Source organism: Sparus aurata, chromosome 2 (assembly GCF_900880675.1).
Source record: "Sparus aurata chromosome 2, fSpaAur1.1, whole genome shotgun sequence".
NCBI lineage: Eukaryota > Metazoa > Chordata > Actinopteri > Spariformes > Sparidae > Sparus > Sparus aurata.
The window spans coordinates 31,690,723-31,718,151 of record NC_044188.1 but is presented as its reverse complement, the minus strand read 5'-3'; the positions used below and the strand labels follow the sequence as shown (position 1 = coordinate 31,718,151).

The following is a 27,429-nucleotide window of genomic DNA, read 5'->3' as shown; positions in this document are numbered from 1 at the left end:
CCTGGAGATGTACAGAGACCCCTGCTGGCGTAAAACCTCACTTACAAGACAGGAGAATTTCCAATTAAAGGGTAACGTCACCAATCTTACACAGTAAAGGGTGTTTTGTATTTGTGGTATAAAGTCTTTTGTGGCTCCAGAGGAGGGCTCGTGTGATCTGATAAATTACCTGCAGTGATGTCATTCAGTCACATTGCACACACGTGTCTTCCTTCTCAAAAACATGGCAACAATGTTACCCACTATGCAATTTAGCCTCTGGAGCGGAGTGGAGTTGCCCTTTAATTTTCATGTCAAAGGTTGGGCAACATATTATAGAGAGCAAAATATTTATTGTCCTCAGTAACAGCACCACAGGTGTTTATCAGCACCTTAACCTACTTTCACAAAGTGAACAGCAAACAACAGTTACAGATATCTGTAATAGATTAGTGTGTATGTTCTCTGTCTGCGGTCAAAATGACCTGCTGAATCTCTGAGGCCTTCAAGGATCACTACATTTACGCTGCATGATAAAACAAATAATCAGAACTTGGCACCTCGGATGGCAGCCTCTGCCATCAGTGTATGAAAGTGTGTGAATAGGTGAGTGTGACACGTGTTGTAAAATTCTTTGAGCATTGGGCGGACAGTACACTAGAAGAAGTGGGATAGAAATGCAAGTCCATTCTGTATCTGAATCTGTATCTGTTGTCAGATGGCAGCAGGGTGAACACACTGTGTTGTCTTTTAGTATCTTTGGGCTCTGTGCAGACATCTCACTTCACTGATGTCACTGATGCTCTGTAGATGGTAACAGTGATGGGGTTGCTCAAAAAAAAAGTATTACACATATTACATATTACACATTATTTTTTAAAGTAACCCATTGCTTCACTTATTCACTGCCTGTAGAAAGTAACTTGTTACACTACTAGTTACATAACTTTTGTGTTGCCATGCCTAACATGCACCAGTTGCAAGTTATGCCCACATATCTACACCATTCTAAGGAGGAGCACACACTCTGTTTTTAATGCTCTTTAATAGCTTAAGACCACAGCAAGCTGACAGAGAGGTTGGTGAAAGCCAGCCCAAAAGCTCTTTGCAGAAACATTCTGTGTGCGGTAACGGCCTCAAAATGCCAAATATGTAAAAAGGAGCATGGCCTATCAAACACTGCCTCCTTTAACATACGATATCATAAATAATAAGACACTGGTCTTTAACAACAACAAGTGATGTTAACAGACTTGAAAGGAAATTATTACGCTGAAATGGCATAACTCGATTGAACGGATGAAACAAACTCACTTAAATTGCTCATTCAGCAAATAATGTGTTTATAGTACATTTACAGTGTGTTTATGACTAAAGCAGTATACCTGATCAGGAGGAATCATGTCTCAGACACCTGTTCCTCCTCAGAGTCAGGCAGAAGAGCCTCTCCACAGACACACTGAGAGCACCAGTGTTGAATATCATAGATATAAGGAGAGGTCAGATGTCTGCTGTACGAGCGTTCATGAAAAAGCACATTTGAGAAACCATCCATCCACTCTGACCTCAACCTGACAAGTGTTCCAGCTTTACACCAATGCCATGCTGTTGTTCACCGCAAATATCGTAACATTTGAACCGTCTTCACTAGTCACCACCACTTTACAGTTTTTCTCAATTGTTAACACACAAAAATTGGTATTTGAGACACAATGACCACAACATGTAACTCATGCACCAACCCCCTGAACCAATTCTGCTAAACTAGAAGCACAATTCCTGCTTTACACTCAAATTGCAGTTCTAAATCACACTTTTTTCAAAACACTACACACAATTCTCTGCATTTGGCACAACTTTCATGAAGATAATCTCTTGTTTTCACAAGGAACACACTGTCATTTAAAATTCTAAAGTGAATTGTACTACTATTTGTACTGACTCATCACATGGGCAAACACCTGGACACCCTACACAACACACTCATTCCACCAGAGCAGCTCAGGTACGTTGTCATTTGGGACAATGTAAGTTTCCACTGGGCTGCTCTGGTTCGTAACTGGTTCACCGCCCAACCACGCTTTATCTCCCTCCATATTCTCCATTCCTCAATCCTATTGAGAATTATTTTCCACAAATGCGTATACCCCTTCCAAGCTATGGAAGACGCATGTGGATATAAAGCAGTTGGTGCTTTTCACGGCTGGATTCGCCATGCTAGGCGATATTCCTCTTGCTGCTTGGCACTGGAAAACATTGCTTGTGATGAGGATGAGGTACTATGGCCAGACCGAAACAGAGGAGAGCATGCTGCACAGTTTTTTTTTTCTTTTTCACTGTAACTGTGTACAGTAATTTCTTCTGTTGTTTTGTAGGTAGACTGTATGTTGTTGTATATGCACTTTGTGTTGGTTGGGATGTACACTGTGTACATTGTTTTTGTGGGAAAAATAAAATATATTTGTTACCGTGTATTTGTGTGTTCTGGGTATAAAAACAATATTCTGAAATATTTTACAACACACTTCTGTATGTACTGACTGTAGTAAGTGTAACTGAACAAAAAGACCTTAGTCATTATGATAAATGAAGAAGAAGTGTTTTCCATTCATCATAGTGTTTTACACTGAGCACATCAGTGTTCAACTGGTTCTTATAAATGTCTATTCATTTGATGGTTTGTGTGTGTCATTTGAAAACAAAATACCATTTTGAGAAGAATTAACATTGTTTTGAATGTAAAGTTTCATTTTGCAGGAGAATTGAGGGGTTTTGCCCGTTGTGTGTGTGAATTTTGATTTGTGTGTAGAGTTCTGAGAGCATGAGGCATGCTTTCAGAAAATGTGTGTAAACAATCGAGAAAAACTGTAAATCTGGTCCGAGAGTTAAGATACCTTGATAGGACATCAATGTAGGGAGGCGATGGAAGAGTATCATGACATGTGTATATTTGAATGTCACCGCTCATAGTACAGTTTACAAAATAGAACAGCGCAAACATTATTTCATATCATAAAATCAAGGTGACATTTGAGCTGGATTAATGGAATACATTATCAGCTTTTGTCAGACAAAGATCAACATTGTTCACTCTGCTCCAGTATGTCAACAGTGACGACTGTATAAAACACTGTGACTGTGAGCTGGCAGCTGAGTCGCTCCAGCAGCCGTGATGATGGTGTCCACTCTGCTCCCTGCAGCTCTGCTGCTACTGCTGCTTCCAGGGACATTGACTGAAGGTAAGCTTTAGAATTAGCTGAAAAATGTTATTTGAAATGATTCTCATTATTACTGAATATACACTATAATATAATATACACAGAAATGTCTTTGAACTTTTGGTCATATATTTCAGAAACTAAATCAGTTCCCATTGAGGTGGTGGTGGAGAACAGCTTACTAGGCATCCCTCCTGCGACCTTCAGCACTCAGCTGGTGGACAGAGGGATCCTTCTGGGTGCCCTGAAGAGACTCATGGCCTCCAATGCGAACTTTAAGTAAGACTCTCAGACTCTGAGAATGACCGTCAGCTTGAAACTATTGTATTTTAATTATTTAATCTGCAAGGTGTGGCAGACTTTAAAATTTCTACCATAGAGCTCAGGGGAACACCATCATGGCTGATGTTAAAATCCAGTAGTGTGTGGTTTTCACTGTTTGCTGCTGACGGTTAACAGTTACTGTGGGCGCCTCAGTGGTGCTGTTAGCTTAGCCATGGGTGCTACAGGGCTGCTTGAAATGTTATCCTCCTGCTCCACACTTCTCTTCCTGATATTTCATGTTAAGATCCACATTGAACCTTTCATTTTACACCCTCTGACTATCTTGCGTCACAGTTTGAGTTTGGCATGAACGTGACCACATAGCAGGCTGACACAAAAATATCATCGAGTAGAATTTATAATGCTGAGCATATTTATTGCATAGTTATGGCAACACCATTTCGCTCAAATAGGCTGCTTAGTTTATTAAGACACAAAAGAACCAGATGATTCTATATTGAAAATGAACTTAAAGCTATGCAACCTTTAATGAGGACAGACACATGGTCTCTTCTTGAAACCAACAGAAACAATCAGGAACACATTCAGCCCATAGTCTCCAGTTAACTGGGACACATGTTGATCTGTAACACCAGTCAGACACTATGGCTATAGGGAAATTGATAACCTCCTGGGTACACCCTCCTCAACAGAGCATGCAAAAAGTTCCAGTTGGTTTAAATGTTGTATTGACCAGCTGGATTTGTGTGTTTGTTTGATTTGTTTTACACCAATGATAGATGTGGGGAGATTAGACACACTTTGGTGTGCTCTTTTTCTCCCACCACCGTCCTAACCAGTTTCCTGTTGAAACCCTGCTCTTCTTCTTACTATGTGGACATCAATTGTTCCTCTGTTCGGTCGTGCAGGTTCACCTACACAGAGGATCCAAACTACGGCCCTTACCTGGAGAGTGTGAACGGTGTGGCTGGAAATGATAAAGACCGTACATACTGGGAGCTGCTGGTCGAGACTCCAGATGGCAAAACCATCAGACCTGATGTTGGTAAGTCTACAATGAAAATGTCTGTCTATCGAGCTTTCCTTTTAATTTGACAGTATATCAGATTATGATAAACTTCATGGATCATGTTTGCAGGTATTGGATGTTACATTCCGAGCGCAAATGAGAAAATCATCCTGAAATTTACAAAGTGGTGAAGATTCGGCAACCAGCGTACATCAACATGAGACCAGAGCCGGTGCTGAATCAAGTATTTCAGAAGTGACCATCAAACAACATGCATCTGTGTTTAATGCTGAGTGAATAAAGAACTCCTTCGAGTGCTGACTGAAGGTGAAGTTGTCAAGGAAACTGCTGATGTGATTGTGTTTTAAATATACAGTTCCATTATATATAATTCCATTTACCTACAAATTAATAGAGGACAGCGAGATGGTACTAAAGATAAATGTGTTTTTTTAATGTTAGTAATTTGGGTGAACTGACCCTTTAAAAATGCTGTGAAGGCTCCCTACTGTCTTTTAAGGGTCACTGAATGTGTGCCGACTTTTTGCTGGTTTGTTCTTTATGGAAACAAACTGATTCTTTTGATGATTATGGTCGTGATGCCTGGGTTTGATGTACTGGGGCTATTCAGGCCAATGGAGCAAATGAATCAGAGTAAGAGTGAAACACAGCCTTACCTTACCAGCGGTTATTCATGGTTAGGCCAAATAACTACTATCTGCTTTTCATTCGTACCAGTCATTATTTGAAGCCCATTTTTGCTTTTTAGAATATTTTGCAGGATTGTATACATTTTCAAAATGAACTGTTGGAGTGATCAGAATCTGCACTTTGCCCATCAACACACACATTAACATTTATGACTCACAGTAATAAGGATTTAGATTGTGAAACACTATTTAATCCTGAGACTGATTTTCATGGTGTCTGTTCCTCGCAGAGGCTGGGCTCTGCCTCAGTTAAAACATTGGCAAACATCCCATCTTGGCAAATGGAGGCTGGTAAACCACCTTTTTAATCACAAGTTGACTTTGTAAAGGTGGTACAATGCAATGTGAAACGGGGTGTTTACAGTGTAAGCAGTCTGCTAAAATACTTACAGGAAATGAGTCACAGACTGCGAGAAACTTTCCCTGCGTACTGTGCTGAGAAACAACACACTTAGCAGTACAGAGCCTCACTGTGGCACACTGCATTCTGTTTGAAGCGTATACTTCTAAAATAACAAGCTGCCTTCTGTCAGAGGAGATGTTACCCACCTGAGCCTTAGCTCTCCAAACATCCTAGCATTCTTTTAAGGTGGCGACTTCTTAAATGGGACTGAAGCTAATAATAGTTTAGTTGTTGTGTCGAACAAACGTGCTTTTCTCTGACCTCAAATGCCAATTAAACTTAAAAACAGCAATTTAATACCAATGTTTGGGTTTCTGTGACATTTATTGAGCTGCTTCAACATCATCTGTCCATCCAAAAAGTGAGCAGCTCTTTAGTTTATTTGTGCATTGCACTGCGGGACGCTTGGGACCAACCAGCACATTCAAAAATCAAGTTGAGTTGACTGACTTTTGGGAGTACACCAAACTGTCACATTGACAGGGTGCACACTACATAATTTGAACCTGTTTGGTGGAGTTCGAACACAACTCATGACCAGGAAACTAAGTATAACACACTTGGCTGGATCGTGCATCACAATTTATTTGCAGAAAGGATCATTCTCAGTAACAAAGATCAGTAACAAATAGGAGCACTGCAGTCTGTTAAAGTCGCACTTACATCAAGTCATGCGATCTTAGTGAAGCAGCTTCTTCTTCTGAGTGAAGGTAAGCATGTGGAAGAGTTAAGAACTTTTAATAAAAAAAAGGAAGTTTTAAATCTTCCTGATTGTATGGTACAGTCAGTGTGTCTCTGTATTGCCTTTCAAAGGAACTCATCTAAAGAACATCTTGTGAAAACTAGGCTTCACTCCTTGAACAAATCTGAAGTAAAGATGCTCTTAGGAGATGAAAAGACAACATTCAACTAGCAAAAACTCAGATTGCAAGTCTGATGGAACACACAGTAAAGTGTTAATGTTATTTGAACATTAAATCAGAGTGATGTTTAACAAGATTGACTGAAAGGTGCATTGTCTAAAGCGATGCAGTGTTAGAACTGATTAGTCTAGTTTGAGACATTTTATGATATGTTGCATTATTTTGAAAAAACTGCTGATTAAACCAGGAAATAGAGTGGAAACAAGTAATAATGCTATATACAGATTTGATGCTGTTAATGAAATATTTTTTGGGTTATGTTTTTTAGTTCAAGAAGATTCACACAGTGTTTTCAACTACATAATAGTAGCATGCCATTCCACAGCAATAAGCAATAATAAGAAATCTTCACAAGGAAGTACCAGGGTGCCAAGCAGGAAATATCAGACGAAGGTAGATGATTGTCAAATAATCACCAAATCTTTAATTATTGTCAAAAATGTCCTTGTCACTCTCTACTATTACAGGGTCATGTATTAAGATATAATTTCTCACTGAACAACAAACACAAATGATAATAATCCCAAAAATCCCATCTTGGTGTCCAGCAGCGACTGATCCTTTAATAACCTTTGTAGTTCAGGATAATTTGGTCATTGTCATTTGGAATGTAGCATCCAATACCTGCAAACAACATTGACGAAAGACCAGATTAAGAATGAATTTACAGAAAGAACAACATACAGCTGATGTTGATTGATAAAGGATGGATACAGAGGTGTTCTCGTGGTTGACTCACCGACATCAGGTCTTATGATTTCATTGTTAGTTGTGTTGACCAGTAGCTCCCAGTAGGTGCGCTCCTCATTACTCCCAGCCAAACCGTTGACACTCTGTAGGAACGGGCCATAGTTTGGATCCTCTTTGTAGGTGAACCTGCAGGGCAACAGGAAATGACTTTGTGAAGGGCAGACACCTCCTTTTCTCAGAACTTAAGCTACTGATGTATTCTCACATCAATATCATAAGTGAATGTTATGTGATAATGAATTCTGCTGCCTGTTTTATAAAGTCTGACAGTGTTTTTTCCAAATTGACTTGAAAATATGTTCTTTCAACTGTGTGTTGAGGGTTGTTTTTTACTTTTTAAAACAAGTCCACGGCTACTTCAGCTGTTTCGGAGAATGCTGCAACAGTGTTTTGCTGTGAATCTCCAAAAATGTTTTGTGGACTATGAAACTTCATCTGACTTTTCATCAGCATGGAGGGAGGAGATGATGATTTTGTTTGCTGTACTCTAGCTATGGTCAGATAAAAGTGTGATAAGTGTGATTAGTCACCTGACAATTAAAGGAACGCTCAGCGTAATGCCAAAACACATGAAAGGCCACTTTGAAATACAAAATGTGCAAACAAGAAGAAAGCTGTCGCCCTCAGAGGGTGTGGTGTTACGACATGGGGGAAAACATGTGTTCATTTAAGTGACATCTTATTCATGCTGGTGATACAGAAAAGAATCAGTAGACGTGGTGATCTTACGTGAAGTTGGAGTCAGAGTCCTGCAGTCTCCTCAGTCCGCCCAGTAAGATTCCTCTGTAATACACGTAAGTGCCGTAGGTGTGATTGGGAGAGTTCGTCACAGAGTTTGTCACCAGGACAGTAATTCTCGCCTGACCAAAGCCTGAAAGAAATGAGTCAAAGTTTGGTGACAATAAAATAAGCAGAGGACAAACTCTGTTCTTTAACTGCAATTCTAAACCTGGATCCTTCTCAATGGCCATGGCTGAAGACACTTTTGTATTCAGGGATGATAAAACGTTTTAAATGAATGACTGTTCTGAAGCTTACCTGCAACTGGTCCCCCAGGAAGCAGCAGCAACAGCAGCAGGGCTGCAGAGAGCAGAGCTGGACTCATCATCCTGTCAGCCAGACAGCAGACAGTCAACCTGAACAGTCGAAAAACAGAAACAAAGGACCAACAACCAACCATGTCACCAAAATGACAAGATTTTGCCAACTTCACCTTAGTTTCGTACAAGTAAATGCAAGATTGTGCATTTTCTTTAACCAGTTTTCAACTAGGATCCATTCATCTGTCAGTGCAGGCCTGCACAGTATTGACTGGGAGTGTCTGTTGTCTTCAAGTCTTTCTACTTCTGCAACAAGTAAACCAGTACATTGAAAACATGTCAACCCTATCTCGGCTGCGTGTCTCTTACCTCTAACAGCCTTGTAAGGGTGCAGGAGAAGTTTGCCAAGTTGTCAAGGTCGGATAGGAACTGTTCTTCAGGTTGGCCGCAGCTCCTTGTCCTGTTGGATGAACTCCTGGCCAGAAACTTTTATAATCACCCCCTTACGTCACATCATACTCGAACAACCAGTCATAATACATCAGGAAGATGTCTTGAAAAAACAGATTACATTTCCTCTCACATTCACACAACAGTCTGTGCAACAATGAACAACTGAGCAACTGTAACTCATCCTGCCCAGAAACAATACAGATTGGCATGGCATGTGCACAGACAGGACAGGTGGAGTCTGCAGCAGGTTACTGGAACCGCCCAGAACATCATCGCAATCTACAGAGCATCAGTGATATCTGAGAGATGTGGTGCCTGGTTAGACTCAAGTTCATTTTCATCAATTTTATTATCATTAACTCAATGAACAGACACATATGTGATTAATAGGAAGTCTGCAGCTTGCCAAAACGGTGCACTGGGACAGCGGAAGAGTGGGGGAAACTTTGAGGGGAACTTCAGTATTTTTCAGCCTATTTTCCCATGTGTTTGTCTCTAACTGACTAATGCGGACGACAACTTATGAAACTGTTACAGCGCTGAGCGGAACCACTGCAGCTGTGTTTGTGTGGATGGGTAGGTGGGTGTCGAAGTTAACCTCAGACATGGGTTTGTTTTAAGTACAAAGAAATTTGATATCCTTCAAACAGTATCACAAAAGTAGCCATTCCAGTAATATATTTATTAAATCATTTGCAAAATTGCCTGTAATGAATTTTGCCCCCCTCACATCCTCTGCACTGACAATAGACTTTTTCCTTTTTAAAAAAAGATCCTTTTTTTAAATAATTTTTCATTTTTTGTCTAACACATACACTGTAAACCTTGTTTTTCACGTTTAACCCCAGCCCATAGTTTCCATCCAAATGGAGAACAAATTTAAAGAAAAATTTAAAGAGAATTTAGAGAAAAACTGCTGGTGGTGTAGTTTCTCAGGAGAGGGCACAACAAGATATAGCAGTTAAATAATCTCCAGCCATCCTCAAATAGTGAAAACAATGGCATTTATCTTTGATTTATGTATTAATTCAAGAAACATTACAGCCTCCTCATCGCTCCACATCTGATGTGTTTGCGGGTCTATTTTTTGTCTCTTCACTCGAGTCGAGGCTTCGGTGAATATCTAAATCACATGCTTCACGTACAATATGATTTGTTCTCTCAGTCTGCACTTTCTTTTCTCTACCCAATTTGTTTTTATTGCCTTAGGTGTAAAAACATGTTTCTGATATATCAACATTTTCTTCTTGATGATCTGTTTCATCCCAGATTTTTTTATGCTTGAAAATGTTCATAAAAATCGGTATATGGTAGCCCACCTGTGACGGATGGAGAGGGGACAGCCTGTAAAACCTCTATTCAGCCTTCACTGTTTTTTATGCAGGCAAATTCACAAATTGGTTGTTTTCTTTTGCATGTTTTTTCTGTGTCTATGGTCAGACAACAGATCAATATGAAATTTGATGGTAGTACATAAATACTGTGATGACTGATAGAACCATTATACGGTCGCGATCAATGAATGGGTACGGATGTGCTGTGAGATCGGCTATACAGGCATTTAACATGAGTGACGACAGGGAAGGTTAGAAGCAACTGAGGTTGGGTGCATTAATGTTGTCATACTCAAGTGCAGACATGAACCATCTTGATGAGCTGTTGTTTAACAAATGTGGAACATGTTGTAACCTCTGAGGGTGTGCCAACTGTCCACATTGGCTGGGCAAAAAACAATCGTCAAATACACAAAGAAGCATGGTTTAATAATCCTGTACAACTTCCTTGAGAGCATACTTATATACAGTAGGGTTTTTGTTCTATTACTTCCTTGTGTTGTACAAACAATAGAGGTTCATTGTAAAAGCTGCTGAATGAAAGTGTTGCTATGTGCCACATTTGATTTCTGTCGCTCTGCAGATCAGAACGACAACAATGGCGAGTGAGTTTGGTATGGCAAATATTACTGCTTGAAATATGTATCAATACATTATAGGTTTGGTATACCTGTAACCCGAATCCTGTTTTTATTTTCCTATAATTTCTACAGAGAACCTCTCATGTCATCCAGTCACCTTTACACTGGATATTAAGAACATAGTGGAGCCAGTAACCATTGAATCTTTCCCTGTGGTCAGAGCCTCCTTCAGGCAATCAGATAAGCAATTCTAAGTTTAGGTTGGTTATGCATAAAATGTATTTAGTGCCGGATGAAATAAAGATATCTGAGAGAGAGGTTTGGATTCTCAAAAGGAATTTATTTCAAAAGTAAAATCATAAAAGTCATAATACCGAAAATAATTTAACAGGTTTTATTATTTAACAAATTGGTCTTTCCCTGAGGAACCATTTTCCTAATGTTGTCAGACATAGGACAGCATAACCACCTCAGCCTGTCAGTGACACACACAAGCACTTTTAGTGTGAAACTCTGATAGTCTCACTTTCCCCAAAGGATTATGCTGCAGCCATTGCAGCCATGTCATGGCTGCCAGCTGAGGTGACACACTCCAAAGTATGAATCCTTTACACATCCAATCACTAAATATATGGCCCAGGTATAGAAATACTGGGATGCCCCTTTAAGTAAAATGGGCTGAAAGTGTCAAAATCAAAAGTAGTCAATGCAGAGAAATGGCCCCTCTGAGTGTGTATGGTATACATATACCAGCATATAATAAATACTCATGGAAATTCTTAACTCTTTTATATCCGGCTTTAAAAATGTTGAAAAGTTACAGTGTCCCTGAGGATTTCTCACTTCTAAGATGCAGAAAGTTTCTATGTACAAATGTAAAATTCATAGAATAATTTGAATTTAGTCATAATAAATTATATCATGGTTAGTGTGTGATATGCATTTGAACTTAAATAACAATTCTTTATCAAACTGAAATAACTGATGGAAACATTATAGACCAAAAATCAAACACTCACATGGCTGAATGTCAGCTGACTTGAATGCAGCTGCTTCTCTTCAAATCAGCACAGTCTTTAAAGTTCATGTCGACATGTTCTCATTGTAGTGATGTGTGTGTAGCGCTGCTGTGTGGAGCTGCCTCTTGCTTTTCATTTCGTTGTGCATGTTAACAGGTTAGACCTTTCACACTGGATGCATGAAACGTACTTCTTGAGCGCCCGTCATGCGTGGCTGCTGTGTCACGTCATCTAGAGATTCAGACTCTCGTCTGTTTCTACCACGACAAACACGCGTTTCTCAGCAAAAATCAACCTGAAAAATGACCTGTAGACAGTCATATGGACATCCAAGCAGCATTTCAGTTTTAATGTCTGTATGTATAGAATATGTCACAGACATGAAGAAGATACACATAACAGGTAAGGGGCAGAGTCAGATGTTACTATGAGTGTTTATTCCTCCCGACAGTCTGGCTCTGCAATTAACAGCTGCAGCGGCAATTCCCAGCTGCTCCACCCAGCCCTCCCCACATCAGTCAGAACATTTCTTTCTTTTGTTTTGATGGAGAGACCCCTAGTGGCATAACTTACATACTGTATGTTTAACAGCGTAGTAATCATAGCCATATAATTATTCATATATATATTCACTGACTTAAAGGTATTTTGACCCTCTAGTGGCAGCAGAACCAGCTGTAGACACATTCATATTTTCACTTCATAGAGCTGATATAGCTAACATGTTAGCAGACACTTGCCTTTGCACACAGTGAGAACTGTGTTTCTGACAACCTGATGAATTACAGTACGATAGTCACTCTCCTGTTTGCTCTGCTAGGTCGTGCTCTGTTCTGCTTTTTCTAAACTCTGAAAATTGAGAAGAGGTATTTGAGTTTTCTAAAATTTCAACAGAAGATCTGTCCTCTTTGGGCAGCTCATATTGCTGTTGGATGACATGAGGACAAAATGTACTATGCCGTACAAAGAACAGAAGACATGTTGAACAAGTGACATGATAGCAACGATGTATTCTCATTAGAGGAAGAAGTTTTGATTTTGGGACACTTGCCGTGCTGGTTCTTTTATAACCCCTGTGTGTGTGTTAAATATGGAGGAACAGAGGGAGGGCTGAACACACTGCAACTTAACAAAACACAAACAACTTAGAAAGCATCTTTACCAATGTGCATTATTAACAAAACAACCTACAGTGTTTGCCACAGTAGTGTAGTATGTTGTATGTTGTACAATAATGTTGTATGTTTTTGTCCATTCACCTACTTAAGTTTCAATTACATTTTTGTTGTTGTGAAAAAGCACTTGGTTAAGATAAGAAAACGTCATGTGCTAGTTAAGAATACCTGTTTCTGTTACCTCAAATACAGCTGGAAATTATCCCATGGTCTCCTTTAAAATATCTGGTTGTTTCACACTGTGGTCATTGACTATAAATGTGATGTGAACTCCATATGGCACATTTTGTCGAACTGCAATACGGCATGAAGCCTGTGACATGTAATGTACCCGTCTGAAGAGATGTCAACAGCCGGTATTTTCTCCAGGGGACTGGACTGTAAAAAAACGATGCAAAGCAAACTGACTATAGCAGAAATTTACTGAAAAATCCAAACTTTACTTAACTTCAGAGGTAAAGAAGTTTTTTTCCTCTTGGTTTACTCATAGTTTGAAGACATGATAAAGAAGATTAAATAGACAATGTATAGACAATGAATGAGCTAATAACTTCAAGTGTACATTTTAATGACCAGGTTCCCAAACTGAGGATTTCCAGGTGAAGGTAGAATCCCGTAAAGATAATCATAAGAAAGTCAAGACACAATAAATCTACTGTTTCCATCTCAGTTATACAACAATATGGTTTGTTTCCATGTGCATACTTGTCTTCGTAACATGGCGGGCCATGTGCTCAGCTATGAATTCTTACTGGACACCAAAGACCAATCTGTCCTAGTTGATTAATAATGATATATAAATACAGTAGAATGACAGACTTGGATCTAACTCTTCTTCAGATCTCATGTTGATGTCCTGTGGCCACTGACTCATCAGTATTTGTTATAGTTCAGGATGATTGTCTCATATTTGTTGGGAAGGTAACATCCAATACCTGCAAACCAGATCCACAGATGGTATAAATTCATTTACATGCAGAATAAGAATGACGGAGAGATTTGGACTGCGTATCAAATTACATTGGACAGACAGACAGACAGACAGACAGACAGATAAACCACTTCTTGGTTGACTCACCAACATCAGGCCTGATGACTTGGCCATCCGGTTTCTTTACCAGTAGCTCCCAGTAGGTACGATTCCCCTGACTTCCAGGCAAACCGTTGACACTCTGCAGGAACGGGCCATAGTTTGGATCCTCTGTGTAGGTGAACCTGCAGGACAACAGGAAAAGATTGATGAAGGCCTGAGATATGACCTATTGTGACCAGAAAAGTATTATTCACCTTTTATACAAAGACATTACAAAATGCTTTCTGAAGCCTTAAAACACTGCAGGCACTTAAAAATAAAAGAACTAAAATTCTGCATTTTGTAATGCTGCTATACTGACTAAATGTCCTGGAGGCAAGCTATTATTTGCATGATTTGCGACAGTTGCTGTCCAGCAGAGTTCAGCCTATCACTGAGTGCCATAGTTTGGACAGGAAGAAGCAGGGTTAGGCAAAAATCCAACCTGCCTTAATTCTGACTCAATGTTGCTCAACTGGAGGAAGTATGATTAAGCAAGGTGAGTCAGTCAACTCACAGTAAAAGTTATCTCATGATACTTTCCAGTTTGAGTGACGCCCAAATTCATAAAAAAATGACTTTGAAACACAAAATGGGCGAACAAGAAAGAAGAGCGTTGTCCCTGTCCCTGAGAATAGTCTGTAGAGAGGGAACCCTCTGTAGGTGTATAATTCCAGTTGGTGAAAACATATAGCAGAAGGTGTTAATCTAAATAAAAAAAAAAAAAATGCATGTTATTAGCTCATACTAGTGTTTCTGCTTAAAGAAATAGTGAACTGACATGAAGTCTTTGGTTGAGTTCTGCAGTCTCTTCAATCCACCCAACAAGATCCCTCTGAAGACCACAGCAGTGGTGTAGTTCTTGCAAGGGGTGACTTTCACAGAGTTTGCCACAAGGACAGTAAAGGGCGTTAGATCAGAACCTAAAAAAGGGAAGTCAAAGTTAGTAGAGAAGAGAAAATAGGGCGTAGAAAAACATTGTCTACTGTCACAGGCTGGTGACCTGTCCTCTGTGGACACTGTTTTGTCCACACAAGAAGAAAACAGGAGAAGAAAACCATTAAAAGGGATTTTTCATATTGAGTAATACTGAAAGAAACTGCTGTGAAGCTGAAGCTTACTTGCAGCTGGAATCAGGGAAACCAGCAGCAGGACTGCAGAGAGCAGAGCAGGGGTCTTCATCCTGACGTCTGGAAACCAAACTCTGAACCTGAAATGTTACTTACACAGACATGAACACAAACATACCTCAGGAAACTTAAATAATCTCTTCAAAGCTTGTGTGAATGTTGAATGTACGCAATGCAAGATTTTTGGAGAGAATCTCTTAACCTCCTGACAACAACCAACAAATAGAATGTTCTCAGGGAAAAGGAAAATGAATGCCGTGAGAACTAACAACAGCCCTGTTCGTTGTTTACAGTCATTTTGATAGTAACAACTTTTTCTTACACATGAATGAGACCTTAAGTACTTGGATATGGATACAGCAATGCTGGTCTCACAGCACATAGCTGCTAGCTAAAGAACGAGTGAGCAGCAGGGACAGACTTTCATTCAGACGCTGAATTCAACAGCTCCTGAGTCAAGCTATCTCAGTTAGCACAAAGCACACACCTACACTAGTTACTGCCACAGTGGGTTGCCTTTACTGACAGGGGTACATTTGTAATGGTTATTTTGCTTGTGTTGGTTATTAGGGCCTGAGCAGGTCTTGACCTGCAATTAAAAACTTCCTGCAGATTTTGCACAAAACAGGAAGTCTTGCATATCTCGACATTTGTGTGTCCGAATGACATCAAACTCAGGCGACTACTTCCCCATTAGCCTCTGAAGCTCTGTGCAAAATTATGGCCGATGACCACTAGGTGGCACTCGTTAAATTGAAGTATTTTATATCTCCACATCGGTTGGTTGGATTAGCACCAAACTTAGTACAATTATTGCCAATGACCTCCTGGCGATAGCTGACAAAAAGCATTACCAGGGGTCTCTATAGCGCCCCCTAGAATATTAAAACTCCAAGCCCCGCCTCCTACATGCACATACATGAATGACATTCAGTATGCATATGTATTATGACCAGACGCACAAAAAACATTGGGGGTACCAAACTGTCAGTCCAACAGGAAGGGTTGACACCACAGACTTCCAATTCATTCAGTATCATCCTCAAACCCTGAAGATGAAAACTTATCAAAAGCTTTCGCCTACGTCAAACATGGTGGGTGTCATGGTGCCATCCATTTTCATGCTTCGCCATAAAGCAGCAAGTCCTTATAACTTCGCCATTTAATTTCCCATGTACACCAGATTCAATACTAGGCTTGCATGATATGAGGAAAATCTGCGATGTGCAATAACACTGTTCAATATTGCGATAACGATATAACTTTCAATAAGAAAAAACAAATACTGAAGTTTGCATATTATTAACTATACAGTTTATGATGGCCAACATTAGTTTTGAATTGTTTGTCTAGGTCTTTATGGTTGTATTGCAGGCAGTGATGGAGATTGGTTGTATTTCCTCTAGAACTGCAATAACTGCTCGCCATGTTTTACACAGTACCTGTAACACGTTGTCTCTCCTGAATCCAAAATAAGTCCATGTAGCAGACGTGCTGTTACTTTTCACCACATGGTCTTCGTTGACCACATTTTCATCGCTTTTCTCTCCTCCCTCAGCCATCATAACCTGGCAATCACCACCAAACTGATGCAGATTAATTATGTCAGGGTAGCTAACGGCTAGCTGGGGCTTCATCTGATTGGCCCTTGTATTCAGGGCTCCGTCTGATAGGCTAAATGTTGGCATGCTCAAGGTGCATGCATGGCGCATTCATCGAGTGTCAGGCAGTCTTTTGCGATGTGTTTATTGCACATGTTCATATGGTGATGACGATGAAAATTTGATTTATCGGGCAGCCCTAATCAATACTGTTTCATATCCATAGCGTCACCTACTGGACACAGGAATTCAGACAAACATCATCCCATTTACATAACATTCATAACTTTTTTCTCCATATCATACACTACAAGATGACATGCAACTAAAGGGTGAGCACGCCCTGCGACAGCGCCACCGCCCGACGCGTGTGGACTGCGAATCAATAATCAAAACATAACTCACCACAAATTACTTGGAGGGATTTCTCACCTGTAGTCCAGGGAGTCCTTCTGACATCACTGTACATTATTTAATACCCTCCGGTACAGGCCATCAAATTATAAACGAACAACTTCCTCATTCCTATTTGGACCAAACTTCACATGTTTGATAAGAGTCCAGCCCTGAACACATAGGCCAATATACAGACATAGTCGCAGCACCATGTTGTACACAGGAAATGACATTTAACCCCTCCTGCCAGGGCCCGTTCATCACTGCTTGCAGCTTTAATTCTTCTTATTATTAAAGTACGCTCATTGAACGTGATAAACTTAACTTTGCATTGACATATTAGCCTTCACTTTCTGACCATGTTAGCATGCTGGTATTGATAAATGTGTTTCATATGCAGCGATGCCTAAGTTAAGCTTCAAAGAGCAAGCATAGCTCTAAAAGGTTTTTCTCAGTTAGTTTTCATTACTCAGTGAATGTTATGTTCCTCTTGATCAGGATATATAACAGACCATGTTGACAATGGGCAAAAAAAATTGAATACTACTTGAGGCAAAATGTGTTCCCACCTCGAGAAAGACAATGTCCTACATTTTACATACATTACTGTACAACTACTACATTCTACAGAATAAAGCCATATGAACAAGGGTTTGAATTTTTCTTTCCAATTTCTATTTTTTAATTGAAAAAATATGTGGGACCTGGGGAAAACCCACAGAGGCATGGGGAGGGTGTGTTTACTCCACACAGACACATGTAGCTTGTCTGAAAGACACAGTATGGGGAGCATTTCTGATTAGCTCCTCGTACTATCTCTGCAAGAGTGTGCTGCTGTTTGGAGGTAACAGTGATATAGTGCCCCCCCCCCCCCCCCCCCCCCCCATGCCCGACCACAGATGACATGTGGTATCTACTGGCTGTCCACAGTAGAGATGTTCTTGGTGTTGATGTTTGATGGCGAGTGTGACAGCTTGAGTTGTTGAAGCCATCTTACTTCTTCCACTTCTGTGGTTTCCTCAGTCCCAGAAAGTGACTGGCTCTTTTCCAGGAAGACTTTTTTGGTTTGCCTGGGTGAGTCTCCTCGGAGACTTGAGTCACGTCAAGAAGTTCGGGGGCCGGGGCAGTAGTGATTGGACTCCTGCTCACACGCCTTCTCTTCGGGGACTTTGGTCACCTCCATTGGTTCGAGGGCCGAGGCGGTAGTGATGGACTCCTGCTCATACGCATTCTCTTCGGGGACTTTGGTCACCTCCATTGGTTTGAGGGCCGAGGCGGTAGTGATGGACTCCTGCTCACACGCCTTCTCTTCGGGGACTTTGGTCACCTCCATTGGTTCAAGGCCTGAGGCGGTAGTGATGGACTCCTGCTCACACGCCTTCTCTTCTGGGACTTTGGTCACCTCCATTGGTTCGAGGGCCGAGGCGGTAGTGATGGACTCCTGCTCATACGCCTTCTCTTCGGGGACTTTGGTCACCTCCATTGGTTCGAGGGCCGAGGTGGTAGTGATGGACTCCTGCTCACACGCCTTCTCTTCGGGGACTTTGGTCACCTCCATTGGTTCGAGGGCCGAGGCGGTAGTGATGGACTCCTGCTCATACGTATTCTCTTCGGGGACTTTGGTCACCTCCATTGGTTCGAGGGCCGAGGCGGTAGTGATGGACTCCTGCTCATACGTATTCTCTTCGGGGACTTTGGTCACCTCCATTGGTTCGAGGGCCGAGGCGGTAGTGATGGACTCCTGCTCACACGCCTTCTCCTCGGGTACATCAGCTTTCTTCAACACCTTAAGCTCTGTGGAGAGCTCAAGGTTGAGAGAGATCTGAACAGTAAGCTGAGTTTTCAGCTCCTCCAGTTGTCTCTAATAACGTTCCTCCTTCTCCAGGGTGTTTTGCTGGAGATTGTTGATTTCCTTGGTCATCCTGTGACGAAGGTCATCCTGCTCAGCCTTCAAGTTGGTAATCACCTGCAAGCCTTTGGACACTGTGTCTGCGTTAGCCTTGACTTCTTTCTCAAGCTCCCGCTGCAGACTTTCAGCCTGCTGTCTCACAGTGATGACTTCTGATTCATACCCTTGGCTGATCCTGTCCAGTTTGTCTTGAAGAAGGTTGTTCTTCTGCTGCTCCACCTGGAGCTCAGCAGTAAACTTGTCCTGGCTGGATGTTTGTGCCATTTCCAGCTCCCTGTGTTGTTGGTTGAAGGAGCTTTCTTTGCAGGGCTTCCTTCTGAAGCTCATGTTGGAGAGTCTCAACCTGCTGTCTGACTTCAATGACATCAGTCTCATACCTAAGATAAGAATAGATAAGATAAAATGAGATTAATTTAAGGATAAACGTACTTCACAGTAACTGTCATATTATGTGTAAAATGTGCAATATATAATAATCACCTGAGTCTGATCTCATTGCAGGTGACAATGATCTGATCCAGTCCTTTCTGAAGAAGATTATTCTTGTCCTTCTCCGCCTGGAGGTCAGCTTGATACTTGATACTTCCAGTTCTCTGGAGGTTTCTTTCCCCCTGTTGATATACATTTCCTTCAGGGTTTTCTGCTTCCTGAGCTGCTCTTTGGTGTCTTCGAGCTCTTGGATAAGTCTCTCCAGAGACATGTCTGTGGGGTTCTCACTAGAGTACTCCATTTCGTTCGGCTGATATATTCTGTCTCAGAAAAATGCTGTTGTTGTCTCTGATAAACAGATATCGTCACGTTGTTCCTCACTTTTCTTTCTCACGTTAACACGGCTGTGTCTGCGTTCGATAACAGATCGGACTCAACAAATTTAAATAATTTCCCAGTCTGGGATCATTAAAGTAATTCTATCTATCTATGTTGTCCTGCGAACCTGCCTTTATATAGGCCCGGAATGAAATGTTGCCGTAGAGGTTCTATTTGGATTTGATTGTTTTGCTTTGATTTCACTCACACACTCATGCACACACACACGCACACGCACACGCACACACACACACACACACACACACAAACTTTCTCTCACACATAACATTAAATATATTATAATATATATAATATAATATATAATAAATTGTGAAATACAAAAAATATTGCCTCAATTTAAATTAAATACCATGATAATTTTCATGGTAATTGTGTTGTTGTTTTTTTAACATCTCTGTACCATCATGTTAATGCATGATTTCTCATTATCCTGTGCATTCTTTCCTAATCACCCACCACCATGAAAAGAAACATGTTACCACACCAGATAAAGGCCTTTTAACACAACAATACATGTGGCACTTGTGAAACCATTGCAGATAGACCTACTAAACTGTATTCATGTTTCCTAAATATTTAAAGACACAAATCTTGTTGACATACAATACTTATAACAATCATGCTAAATGCAACGAGTTGCAAGACAACACACATCCTTACAGCTGACTCTTGAATGTCATTGACTTACTCTGCATTCCCTTATGATTAGTGGCTGTGTGTGTGACTTTTCACTCCACTTGCATCTCTGCTATCATTATTAACAACTGCTCCATAAAGTACCAAATGCGTGAGGAGAAGTTTTATTTAGGGTGGTGTACAGCAACCGATTAGAAACTGTGTCATAAGGATATGATTGAATGTCAAACATCCTTTACATCTTCATGGAACATCAAAAACACAACAATGCTGTATAAACTGTTCATTGTAATGAACAGGGATTAGTTCAAAGAGACAGCTTTGATTTTTTAAGATAACATGGTAAGACTCACAGAGATCTGTGAACCCGCTGGGTAGCTCAGACCACCTCATGCCAAACAAACCAAAATATATCTTTAAGATGTACCAAAAAGTAAATTAGCAAGTGTCATTTATAGATACATCAGAATAGAAAACATACATCACAAAAACTGTTCTGACCTCCTTCAGCTTTCCCTTCTCACCTCTGACAGACGTATCAGTAGGAGCCGTTGATTGGTTTCAACAGAAGGTCCTTCCTCTTTGAGTAGCTGCTGGTGCTGTTGGATGAACTGCTGATCACTTACTGATATATCTCTCATCCACCCATCACATCATACAGAAACCGAAGGTAATCACATGCTTAAACACAATCATACGTGAGGAAACCATAAACAACAGAGTGGACACATTGAGCAACTCTAAATGTTCATTAACAGTAATGCATTCAGACACACAGAGGAAGTGACTCTTTTCTTAAGAGAATGTCTTAGAAAACACCTACAGCGTTGGAGGAAGTAATACCCCAACAAACTCACACACTCACATTCCATTCATTTTTCACCATTTCACTTCTTTACTTCTCCAAAATAGTGTTCACCACAACAAAATCCACATGATCAGTTTGACTGAGGTCAAGTGACCGTCAAACATTTCACCTTTCAGACGACACAAAGGCTGGTTACATTTGATAAAATCCATCATGAATGATTTGTTCATTTATAGTAAATTAAACACGAGTTGACTATTTGACAAACAATTAAATGCTTTATAAAACATTTATTAAAAGATTGTTGACTGTAAAGTTCAACTAATGTTCAGACTTTGCAATTGGTTAAGTAGTCAGTACGGTGTAGTTCATCTATAAACACTATTTGAATGGCAGTTATATAAGTTCAACTGATGTCTATAAACTTTTAAAATTGCTTAATAAATCATCTGCTCACTAGTCCGTCTCTGCAGGACGACTGTAGGTACAAACTATTCTAACTCTAACTTTAGAGTTGTGTTGAGACGGCATGTGAGCATAACAAATACCATTCTGTACCCAAACAATAAGTTGAACCTGAGAAAATTGTATGGTCCAAGGCCAATGCCAGTTGTACATAGCAGGATGTTGTTATAATGTGTATCAACAATGTGAGATAACTTAGGTACGAACACTGTGACACTACTGTGAGTTATCACAAGTTCTTCTGAGCTGTGAAGAACTCAACTAGCCCTGTAAATCGGCACACAACAGTAGACACACATGTAATCTGTATGTACTGTCTAGAGCTTGAATTCAGCTCTGTATGCTACTGCTGTAATATGTTTTGTCAAAGGTCATAACAAAAGAAGAAAAAAGAAAAGAAAATGTAAAATGCAAATGACAAGAAAAGATCAGGATGAAGATTTTATCCTGTGGGTAATGGGGGCGGGACTTGATAAGCTTTGGCTTCTCCCGCTTTTCCCTTTCGGCCATGTGTATTGTATTATCTGAACAATGATGAAATGTGATGTTTATGAATTGACATGCCCGAAATAAACAACATAAATAAAAAACGTGTAAATTAATCCGTTTGTAGAAAACCTGTATAGTAATTGTGTAGTAAGATGCTTAGTGGTGATGACTTTTAAGTCATGTGACCTTGATGTAGACTGTTAGTAGCCCAACATTAGCTTTTTACCACAAGAGATTTCATTTAGGTTTCCAAAATCACACAGTGGTGATCATTGGTGAAGATTATCTTGATGAACAAAACCTGTAAGAGTCATAACTTTGTGTTTGTCACAGACATTATTTTCAATATTATTAAAATATTTCAAAAATCCAATTCAAAAATCCCTCTGAGGGAACTAGGGCCATGCTAACCTCTGGGTAATCATCCCTACATCACTCTATGGAGCTGAAATTCTCAGAAAATAGGAATGACTTCCATCACAGTGTGAGTGTCACATTGTAACCAAATCCATCTATGAAAGAGGCTTCTACTTTTTTGGGTAATCCTGCCTTTTTCAGATTTATTTGGTGTTTCAAAGAGCTGAATTTCCTGGACTGGTTACTAGAAAATGTGAGGCTAAAATACAATTAACATCTTCACGTCATCAGAATGTGCAGCCCTAAATTAATCTGGAGACTTTAAGGGACCCTCTCTACAGATAAAAGAGACAAAAGTATTTCAATCCTCTTCTCAATTTTCAGAGATTAGAAAAAGCAGAACAAAGCATGACAAGAACACAAGAGGGAAGTGTCGAAAGGAGAAAGGTCAGGAGGAATGAAAGAGGGAAAGTGTAGAAATAAGAAATAAAGGAAAGAGTTAAAAGACAGAAAGGGAGAAGAAAGAGGGTCAACAGGGTAAAATGAATGACAGATGAAAGAAGGAGAGTATGAAGAAAATAAAGATGAAAAAGAAGAAGAACTAAATAACTTAACAGCAGCTGTTGAGGCGGGAGGTCACAGATGTGCAAAAGTGATGCACAACGAGGACACCTGGTGGTCAGATGAGGAACGACGAGTCAGGAACACCATGAGAGCCGGAGGAAGAGAAGGGAAAAACTGTGACCATGAGAGGATGAGTACATGTCCTCAAAGACAGGATATAAACAACAATCAACAAGACACACTGACAGTCACTGTTCCATAAATGCTAGTTTAGTCATTTAATCAAAACCCATCAGTGCTTCCATTACCACACACAGTCACACACGTGTTTTCAGTTATTTCTTATCAGACCTCTGCTCAGGATTAGGGGAGGTGGAATTATACTTGAAATGATGTGATGTCACTGGATTCCATTTATTAATAAGAACGATAAAAGCGTAAATTTGTCAGCCCTGCAGGTGCAGCAAAGCTTACAGCACAGTCTGTACACATCCCAGTCTCTGAAGAGGCCTCATCAGCCAAAAGAATGAACCGTATATTGTGCAAGAACTTTTAAATACGAAGAAAAAACATGCGTAAAAGTCTTATTTAAAGGAAAACCACATATTTTCATCTGTGATAGTCACCAACAGCTCCCTTTATGTTTAAAGAAGAGAAGAAGACTGTGTGGAATAAAAAGGTGACATCTCTGTTCTGCTGTAACGATTTTAATCATTTGTTTTTTAAACTGTCTATAATGACTCTGGAGTGTAATGTTAGACCGCTGGACTGCTTTCCAAATCTGGTGCTACATTACCCACAATGCAACTCAGCCACTAAGTGGAATTTAGCTTCTGGAGCCATTAAAGGCTTGATACTGCGTTTTGATGTGTGCAGTAGAATTCTCCAACACCTGTAAACACACTTTAATGTGTAAAATTGATGGGGTAGCCCTTTAGTTTTTAGACAGCAATGATATGCCTCTCCACCAAGTCAGCGTTGTGTTTGCTGTGTCTGCTGCCCTCTAGTGGCCCGAAAAATAGCTCTGATGAAATGGAATGATACCAAGTCAAAAATATACTGATTATTATCATACAATTTTGCATCTGCAATCGCAATGACTACAATATAGTAAATACAATGTTTTACTGACTATCTTATGATTATTTGTGTATATGCCAGTGTTTTACATGCGGTACTCTTTGCCTCTGGTATTCTAGGATCATATTTTATCAGCTATGAACATAGTTTTCCTTATCATTATTCCATGGGTTAAAATTTGATGCTAAGTTTTAATATTTAAATCTTTCATTGTCCTTGTATTTGTTGTGTTACATACTTTTTCACATATCACATTAAGTTGATTATTATCTAGTTGAACTGTCAACTTTATGATAACCAGGAGGAAGATTCATCTGATGGCCCAGCAGATCAGAATTACAGCTCTGTCGTTCAATTCAGCTGATTGAAACTTATGTTCATTAATATGCATTATAGACATCCAATAAATAAGTAGGCCTCAGGTGCATTTTTATATTTTTTTATATTTACTGAGGACCGGTGGCAGAACCTCTTGGTGGCATAAGACAAACAAAGAGGAAGACCTCGGTTCCACGAAAAATCCAAAGCAATTATTGGAGAGCAGTGAATCTTTGAAATCTAATAGTGCTGCTCTCGGTGTTCTTTTCGAGCTTTTAAACTAATTCGTGATTGATCGCTAATTATCGGTGAGGGGCCCCCTGGAGACTGCCGGGCCCCTCCTTCCTTTTCACAGCGTGAGAGCAGCTATAACTTTCAAACAGTCGACTCTGCGCCTTGTTGTGGCAGCTCGATAGTCTTCGAGACGTTTGAATAATCATCGCGGCCCGTTTCCCAATAAAGAAGGTGGAGCCTTCCAACAATAAAGCACTGGAAACCCAATATGACCGTGTGGACGGAGCGCAGGTGAACGGGCCTTAATGATCAAAAGTTCTTTGAGTGCGTCATCATTTCCAGGGATATGTCCATACCGATCGGCTGATGAACTTTAATCCTCAAGCCCACGAAATGACATCAGTTGCACTTCTTCATGTTATCGAGTCAGAAACGTGGGATTGATAACCTTCTCCGCCTAATGACAGGAGCGTCTGTTAATAGCGCGCCGATTGATATTGGCTGTGTGGATGTGAATCACTCTTCGAGCCCCGCCAACAACAGCAGCAACAAAGAGCGTCATCGACGACAATGTATTATTATTTTTTTTTTCAAGGTCGGATCAATTGAGGTGCAGGTTTTGTCTTGGAAATCCATTCCCTCAATTTGCGCCGTGCTGCAGGGTCCAGACTATAAAAGCGGAACCGGCGGGAGAAGCAGCTCAGAGCTGCTGAGCTGCTTCAACCTGAGGAAGTCCTGCCGCACCACATGGAGATGACCCGGGGTGAGCAGGTAGGCCATGACCGCTCTGATCAATCATTTCACTTGTCTGATACAGTCTGATACGAGCAATCGTGTATTTGTGATTATAAGATTATAGAACAATTTGCAGGCTATGATAAGGGAGCAGTATGAGGTCATTTACATCAGCTGGAGGCTAATAGAAGGTCATGGGTTCTCTGAGGCCCGCTCATATGACTGTTGCAACTACACTTTTACTCCCCAATCGATATTAGGTAGTAAAAGATCCCCATATAGATATATCTTCTTATATAGCCTGGACACAGTTCTTGCAATAATCTGTTAAGCGTGGTTATCAAACAGGCAGGGCATCTTACAGTTTAACAATAAACTTTATTGTCTATAATGACAGTGTACAGAAGAAGTAATCATAACCGGATAATCTTAATCTGATAATATAAATTACCCCAAGCTTCATAATCTTCATTATAATGAGCTTTCATATTGGACAACACATATGCCAGTAGGATACATCAGTGATAGGCCAATATCAGCTGATTATATTGGCCAGTATCAGTGGGGCTGTAGTGACAACAGAAATCTCAAGAATAACTGCTGCTCAAAGCGTCAGGAGCTTTAAATGTTAGCGGATTGATTGATCAGTTAATGGAAAGAGAATTGACTGTGAACACTGATCATTTGAGTCATTTTTCAATCATAAATGACAGAAACCTTCTGGTCCTACCTTCTCTCCATCAAGGATGTTTACCTGTCCTTTGTCATATATAATAGGGAATGAAACAGCTTTGGGTTTTAGACTGCTGGTCGGACAAAACAAGCAATTTCAAGGTTCCACGATGGATTCATTTTAGACTTCTTATTAGTCAAGTCAAGTCAATGTCATTTGTATAGCCCAGTATCAGTATCATCACAAATGTGCCCCAAGGGTCTTTACAAGAAGGAGAAAGAGAAGTGACAGAGGGAGAAAGGCAAACAGCTGTGCTTGTGGGACAGCAGGCAATCTGAGGGCCAGAGAGATGTGGCAGGTTATAGCAACCTCATGTAAAGACAAACATGAACTATATGAGTGGGCTCTACAGGTTCATTCAGAATAACAATAACAGTAAACAATACAGTAACATTCACTGAGACCGACCTGCCTGAAGGATAATGGTAATACTGTAGCTCAAGGCCTGGGGTATTCAAAGAATAAACAACTAAGTGCATTTTAGGTTTGGATTTAAATGCCTCAGCAGTGTCACATGTGTCTGATGTCAACAGGGAGGTTATACAGGAAGAAGAAGGGAGCCTGCTGACTTCTTTTAAACTCTGGGGACAGACAGGAGGATTGTATTCTGAGAGCAGAGAGCGTGGGATGGAATAAGGAGTTCAGACAGGTAAGAAGCAGTGTGCCCATTTAGAATTTGGAAATCATCAGACTAAGGATAGTTTACAATTCATCAGAAGAATGGATAGTGTAATCTGACATGGTCATAGAGTCAGCAACCCGAAATTTCCTAGTTTAAGTTCAAATTCTAGTTGAAGACTTTTCATACCATCACGTGGCAGACATGTGCACAGCTCCCCTCATCGCCTTGTGCTTTGCATTGTGGGAGAAAAGTGCATACCAGCTGCACAACCAAAATTAAAGTAAATTGGCTCCACTTTATTTTAAGTTCATGAACACCTAACACATCAAAACCTGCTTGGAATCACTATGTAATATAGAGCGGGGACACATTATAGATGCTGTGTACTGCCACCACACAGCCAGGCTAACCTTAGGATTTTGAAAGATTCTCTTGATAGGCTGGCTGCAGTATGACATCCGTCCAAAGGGTGATGCTAGTGCTCCATGTGTGGGTTTACTCCTACACATGCTGTTAAACAGTCACTGCACAACACAAAAGGAAACATCGTCTGTATCACCCTCCTGTCTCAGA

At 40.3% G+C, this 27,429-nt stretch overlaps 3 protein-coding genes across 9 annotated transcripts; 1 reads left to right on the top strand and 2 right to left on the bottom strand.

Moving 5' to 3' along the window:
• The first annotated feature begins 3,138 nt into the window (after positions 1 to 3,138).
• On the top strand, positions 3,139 to 4,836 carry LOC115573994 (transcobalamin-1-like). Its single transcript, XM_030405178.1, has 4 exons — positions 3,139 to 3,218; positions 3,335 to 3,476; positions 4,391 to 4,527; positions 4,621 to 4,836. The coding sequence occupies exons 1-4, from the start codon at positions 3,152 to 3,154 to the stop codon at positions 4,680 to 4,682; spliced, it is 408 nt and encodes a 135-aa protein (XP_030261038.1). The 5' UTR covers positions 3,139 to 3,151; the 3' UTR covers positions 4,683 to 4,836.
• An 8,447-nt stretch (positions 4,837 to 13,283) lies between these two features.
• Positions 13,284 to 21,174, bottom strand: LOC115567581 (transcobalamin-1-like). 6 transcript variants are annotated; one of them, XM_030394323.1, is made up of 5 exons: positions 20,976 to 21,174; positions 15,073 to 15,172; positions 14,733 to 14,874; positions 13,958 to 14,094; positions 13,284 to 13,814 (listed from the first exon to the last, which is right to left on the bottom strand). In XM_030394323.1, exons 2-5 carry the CDS (start codon positions 15,131 to 15,133, stop codon positions 13,753 to 13,755), a joined length of 402 nt encoding a protein of 133 aa, XP_030250183.1. In that variant the 5' UTR covers positions 15,134 to 15,172; positions 20,976 to 21,174; the 3' UTR covers positions 13,284 to 13,752. The 6 variants fall into 6 exon arrangements, with proteins under 6 accessions (XP_030250183.1, XP_030250174.1, XP_030250169.1 ...); XM_030394314.1 differs by having other exon boundaries at positions 20,953 to 21,067; XM_030394309.1 differs by having other exon boundaries at positions 20,933 to 21,064.
• Positions 17,956 to 19,952, bottom strand: LOC115567570 (uncharacterized). 2 transcript variants are annotated; one of them, XM_030394297.1, is made up of 2 exons: positions 19,468 to 19,947; positions 17,956 to 19,364 (listed from the first exon to the last, which is right to left on the bottom strand). In XM_030394297.1, exon 2 carries the CDS (start codon positions 18,784 to 18,786, stop codon positions 18,181 to 18,183), a length of 606 nt encoding a protein of 201 aa, XP_030250157.1. In that variant the 5' UTR covers positions 18,787 to 19,364; positions 19,468 to 19,947; the 3' UTR covers positions 17,956 to 18,180. The 2 variants fall into 2 exon arrangements, with proteins under 2 accessions (XP_030250157.1, XP_030250148.1); XM_030394288.1 differs by having other exon boundaries at positions 18,787 to 19,364; positions 19,468 to 19,952.
• Positions 21,175 to 27,429: the final 6,255 nt, after the last annotated feature.